This window comes from Venturia canescens, chromosome 2, assembly GCF_019457755.1.
Source record: "Venturia canescens isolate UGA chromosome 2, ASM1945775v1, whole genome shotgun sequence".
NCBI classification, from domain to species: Eukaryota; Metazoa; Arthropoda; class Insecta; order Hymenoptera; family Ichneumonidae; genus Venturia; species Venturia canescens.
In genome coordinates this window covers 16385796-16391260 of record NC_057422.1, presented here as the reverse complement: position 1 = coordinate 16391260, position 5465 = coordinate 16385796, and the positions used below count along the sequence as shown (strand labels likewise).

At 37.6% G+C, this 5465-nt stretch overlaps 1 protein-coding gene across 1 annotated transcript; it reads left to right on the top strand.

The window, feature by feature from the left end:
- The first annotated feature begins 3590 nt into the window (after positions 1-3590).
- LOC122406482 (peroxiredoxin-like) lies at positions 3591-5144 on the top strand. The gene is made up of 3 exons (XM_043411952.1): positions 3591-3933; positions 4021-4241; positions 4344-5144. Exons 1-3 carry the CDS (start codon positions 3889-3891, stop codon positions 4801-4803), a joined length of 726 nt encoding a protein of 241 aa, XP_043267887.1. The 5' UTR covers positions 3591-3888; the 3' UTR covers positions 4804-5144.
- The last annotated feature ends 321 nt before the right edge of the window (positions 5145-5465 follow it).

Genomic DNA, 5465 nt, shown 5'->3' with positions numbered 1-5465 from the left:
ATTGATAATGTACATACTACTAGAGTTGCAGTTGAGCCTTCTGGTAAGCCATATGCTGCAAACCAATCTGCGCAAACCTCCGTGAACTTGACCGTTCGATTTTGGATTCTTGATTGATTTTTTTAAAATGCATATCCGCAGGGTACATTCTACTTGGACGCTGACAGCGTTAATAGCGCTATTTTGCGTTCGACTTGGCGTTGTAAACGCTACAAGCGTTTAGATGGGTGCGTTTAGAATTGTGTTCTCAACGCTCCCGATGTTTCGCTGTCTTCACTTTTCGATGAATCTAGTGTTATTTCTGGTTATTTCGTCGAGTAATGGAAAAAAAACAAGATCACTTGTTGGTTCCGCCAACGTTAATCTGAGGTTAAACTCGGTTCATCCTATCTCGAAATTATATGAAAAAAATTGAACTGAGTTTAAACCGCGTTGGAGAAAACGAGCATTAGCATTATTAACGCTATTAACGCTGTTAGCATCAAAGTAGAATGTACCCAAAAATTTAACCTAACATCCGAGTCTAGTTCCAAATATGTTAACACAGATGTAGCTACGGTCGTTTTCTTTGATAAAGAAAAAAGATACGACGACAGAGATTCTCAACTTTGTTGACAGTCGAGTAAAAACACATTTGCATCTTTACCAAAAACATTACAACCGAAATTTGATTGCACAACTACGACATATCAACTCTGCAGAACATTCTATTCGTAAATCTATAAATCGCAACGACTGTATCATGAAAATAAATAATATGAAAATATTATATCTAACGATTCATTATTTGAAAAAAATACTTCCATGAAATATCCAAACGTCATCCTGACGTTCACGTGTTTCTATCATTCAATCGGCAGAATGTCTACATTTGTAACATGAAAATCATTTTTCATATTTCGCGCACTCATATTTTTAAAAAAATCGTTGGTGTAGTTACTCACGGTTACAGGAACGGGCCTCGATCTTCTTCCTACCTTTTTCTCCCGCGATTCTTGCGATCTCCGTTTTCCTCGATGATCCTCACCCTCTCCGTCTTCCTCCACGATCCTTTCGGTCTCCCTCTGCCTCTACGATTGTCTTATCCTGCTCCATGGTCCATCGTTTTGATCACAAAGAACTTTCCACTTATTTTCAACACACTTTTCTTCCAATGTTTTTTCGTCCTCCCATGTTTGGAATTTATCATTTCACCTTTAACTTTTGTCATCACTTCACCGTATCGCAGAAAATCGTATTCGCGATTCATTATCACAAAGTTATATTTCCGCTGGGTCTTTTCTTCGAGAACGAACTTGGGTTTTTATTCACCAAAAATTTAACTTTATACCGATGCGAGAGAAAAAATTCGTTATTTAATTGTACGACCGATTGAATACGAAAATTAACATAAACGAAAAAAAATATCCCCATTTTCAGGGAGGGCTCTTTTTTGTCTACTCTTCCCTAGGTTTTTTCCCCAGAAAACCGTTTTTGCGCAAATGGATAAGCCAATATGTCGAGTAACAGAAACAATTGTAGTGACAAAACCTGTACCACCGTTTCATAGAGAATCGAGTGTGCCCGCGTGCGTGCACGCGTGGTCGGTTGCTCGCGTCCTATTGTTAGCATTTGACTAGTAAAAACTATTCGTAATGCAGTACATAGCTGCGGTTATACGCGTTGCGTGCATTGCTTAGCGTGCAGCGTTTGCAACTCCGACTTATCTGCATGGAATCTTGCCTGCGCGACTTCAAAGTGATACAGAAACTGTATCGAGCTCGGAACTGTGTCAAACTATCCGCTATGGAGTAGATTTACTGACTGTCCGTCTTCGCTTGCCGACAACCCCATGGCTTTAGGACCGTGCGTTAGGTGCTTTGCTTTGCGTTGCGTTGCTCGGGGTATGATTGCATCTTAGCTCGCTTGCGGACACGCGCGCGTGCGAGCATACACAAGACTCTCGAAGCTATGTTACAGGCGTCACTAAACTCTTTCTGTTACTGGCCCTTGCCTCGATACTATTTTCCACGAATTACCAAAATTTTATAAATACTCATTCATGTGCAAATTTTGTAATAATAATAACATCGAGTGCAAGGACTTCCCTATCGGCTAGCTTATCTATAGTTGCGTCAAAAAAAGGAATCTCAGAAATTAAAGAAAAAAAATGTATATTGACAAGGAGCGAATCATTATTTTTTATTAAATTTCAACTTTAATATTCGTTACGTTGTGTTTCCGTGTCTTTTATCGATTCGCACGATCTTAAGTTCTTTTATTTTGTAATTTAGATGACCGATCAGTTGCTTCAGCGAGATTGAATTTACTGTTAAAATTATGAAATTACTGTTAAAGTTACAATAATTGATAAAATTATGACCGCTACCAATTTTTATTGGTTTCTATTTTATTTGTTTATCGATTGATTGAAAAAAATTAAATCGTAAAAAAAGATTATTTTAGTCATTCAGGATAAAGTAGGACTCCACGTGTCGTATTTCGTGCCCCGTTTTCTCATTGCACTGGAACGTACAATGCGTAGCGATAACAGCTCGCTCACACTCCACGCCAGTCCTCACCCTACGCCCGCCGGGCGGTGAGTGAGTGAAGCGAAAAGCGAAACGTGTTGCGCCTCTCTCCTGTCTCCTGTCCAGCCCTCAGGCCGGAGGCTCCCCCTCCCTGTGCGCGCCGAGCGACGTGAGTGAAGCGAATCATGTTGCGCCTGCGCCTCTCCCCTGTCTCGAGCTCCGCCCGGTGTCCGCCCGTCTCCCCTCTCTCCCGCTGGCTGACCGAACGCCTCTATCCTCACTCCGCTCTGCTACTACGCTATAGCGAATAGTCCAAACACGACCAAGCGTAAACGCGTGAAACGTAAACATGTGAAAAACAAAAACAAACCAAACGATTTATCCAAAATCCATTCGTAAATATTCACCGATTATTTGCCATAATTATCAATACACAAAATTTTATGTACCGAACCGTTGAATAAATTATGATTAATAATCAAATTTTAATTAATATTTTTTTATTTTTAACCTGGAAAATTACTTCACCAAAAAAAGTGAGGTAGTGACGTAATATGATATAACATTTTTAGAGTAGAAATATTTTCTGGTGGACATTTTTTGAATTATTTATTTTCATGGTACAGTCGTTACAGTTTATACATTTACGAATAGAAATTTTCTGGATTTTGATAGAAATGTTTCTGGTCGAACTGTAATGTGTGGTTTAACACGAAACCAACTCTTGAATTCAATTACCAACAAAATCAAAAAGAGAATCTCTGTCGTCGAATCTTTCGAAGAAAACAACTCTAGCGACATCTGTATTGACATTTGGAACTAGACCCCGACTTTAGGCTAAGTTGTGTGCATATAAATATCGTAAGTCAGACGTCTGTCGGTGTTTGTCGGATCAATATTGACGTCTGTCGGAAATTAGTTAATTAGAAAAATCAAAAACAAAAACCTGTTTGAAGTTTGGCTGATTTTTTTTCAATTTTCAAAAATATCCCTAATCAAAAAAATATATATCGCTAGGCAATTCATCCATCGGCCAAGTTCACGGAGGTATCTAGCAGGCAGGAAACATGAGATTTCTTCTCTTTACTACTCGTAACTCCTCATTCACCGGTTCACCTACATTCCTGTATATTTATATAATTATAACGTACTTTTAATATTACGCTAAAATTGGTTTAACGGAGAGTTCATGATTACAAACGCGATTAAGTTAAAACTCGAATAAATGCAAATCGTGACTGGTGCATGTCAGTGTTCTATTAAATCAACATAAAGATAGACGAATTTATAGAAAAATTGCATAACCTGTTTTTGTATATACATCTCTTCAAATACAGTATCATTCAATACTAAGGGTAGAATATTCAGTAACGTAAAAATGTCTCGATTCTTAGTCAATTTGTGTCCACAAATAAAAAAACTCGTGAGTACATATGTGAAATCAAATTCTCTATCCCTCATTATTGTTAATTTTTAAAGGTTTCTGAAAATTTCGTTTTGCCCTTTACAGATTACAGTTACAGCTTCTCCCATGACAAACTCGAATTTTACGCTGCTAAAAAACACGCGTAACTTTTCGGTAAGCTCGAAAGTGTTTGCCTGTTGGCCGCAAATACAGAAACCTGCTCCTGATTTTGCTGGAACAGCAGTTGTCAACGGTGACTTTAAGGATATAAAACTCTCAGATTACAAGGGCAAATATGTCGTCCTGTTTTTCTACCCACTGGACTTGTAAGTTATAATTCTAAATAATATTCAAACCAAATTTTGCATCAGCAAAATCTGTATGAATTTGTGTTTGTGGAATGCGAATGAAGGATTTCAATATTGCAGTACATTCGTGTGTCCGACTGAGTTGCTGGCATTCAGTGAGAAGATAGGAGATTTCAAGGCATTGAATACTCAAGTGATCGGAGTGTCAACGGATTCGCACTTCAGTCACTTGGCATGGATCAACACACCGCGGAAGCAAGGTGGACTCGGCGGTGATTTGGGTTACCCATTGTTGTCAGATTTCAACAAGCACATTTCATCGGCCTACAATGTGCTTATCGAAGACGCCGGTGTTGCATTGCGTGGGCTTTTCATAATCGACAAGGATGGAATATTACGACAATTGAGTGTAAATGATTTGCCTGTTGGGCGAAGTGTAGAGGAAACATTACGACTTATAAAAGCTTTCCAATTTGTGGAGAAGCACGGCGAGGTTTGTCCAGCCAATTGGCAACCAGATTCCAAAACAATCAAGCCCAACCCCAAAGACAGCAAGGAATACTTTGAGTCTGTAAATTAATATGAGTTTTCAAAACTATTAATATATTTATAAATATACACACCTATACACTGGTTGGGAGTAAGATATATGCAGTTCCAGAGTGTTTTTTGTAATGAGATAACAAATTTTAGGAACATTACAACAAAAATAATGAAGAAAGAATTCTTATGACTTTTTGTAGCGCATTTTTATCCTATATTTAAGAAAGAGCCTCGTTTGTTGGGTATGAAAATTCTTTCGGAGTATCGAACAACTACAAATTTCTCTGTGTTCGACAGTAAATTATATAGAAAATAATATTCTAAACTTATAGAACGAATTCGAAAGTGGTGAAAAAATAAACTTTGAACAAAAACGTCTTCAAATTTTTACTTTTCAAGCTAATGAATACGATTTATTTATGGAATCGTTTCCGAAAACGTTTCCGAATAACTTTAGAAAATTTTTATCACGTGAAATGGAAAATAATCTCAATAACCTACAAAAAAATCAAAGCTAAATTCGCATAACTATTGAAATTTGAAACGTCCCAATAACCATCCTTTTTTAACTTTTTAGCGCTAGACTCGTAAACACTTAATTCGATTTGTCCCTGTCCATTTCTATTTCAATTACAATTATCACGAGTGTTAAAAACTTGTCGTTTCTTCTCAGTGGGCAATCCTCAAAGAGTTACAGGA

Bases quoted from the DNA above. Each gene is read 5' to 3' on its own strand.
- LOC122406482 (XM_043411952.1), top strand. From the start codon at position 3,889: ATGTCTCGATTCTTAGTCAATTTGTGTCCACAAATAAAAAAACTC. The intron at 3,934-4,020 runs GTGAGTACATAT...TGCCCTTTACAG, and splicing joins GTCCACAAATAAAAAAACTC to ATTACAGTTACAGCTTCTCC. The intron at 4,242-4,343 runs GTAAGTTATAAT...TCAATATTGCAG, and splicing joins TTTTTCTACCCACTGGACTT to TACATTCGTGTGTCCGACTG.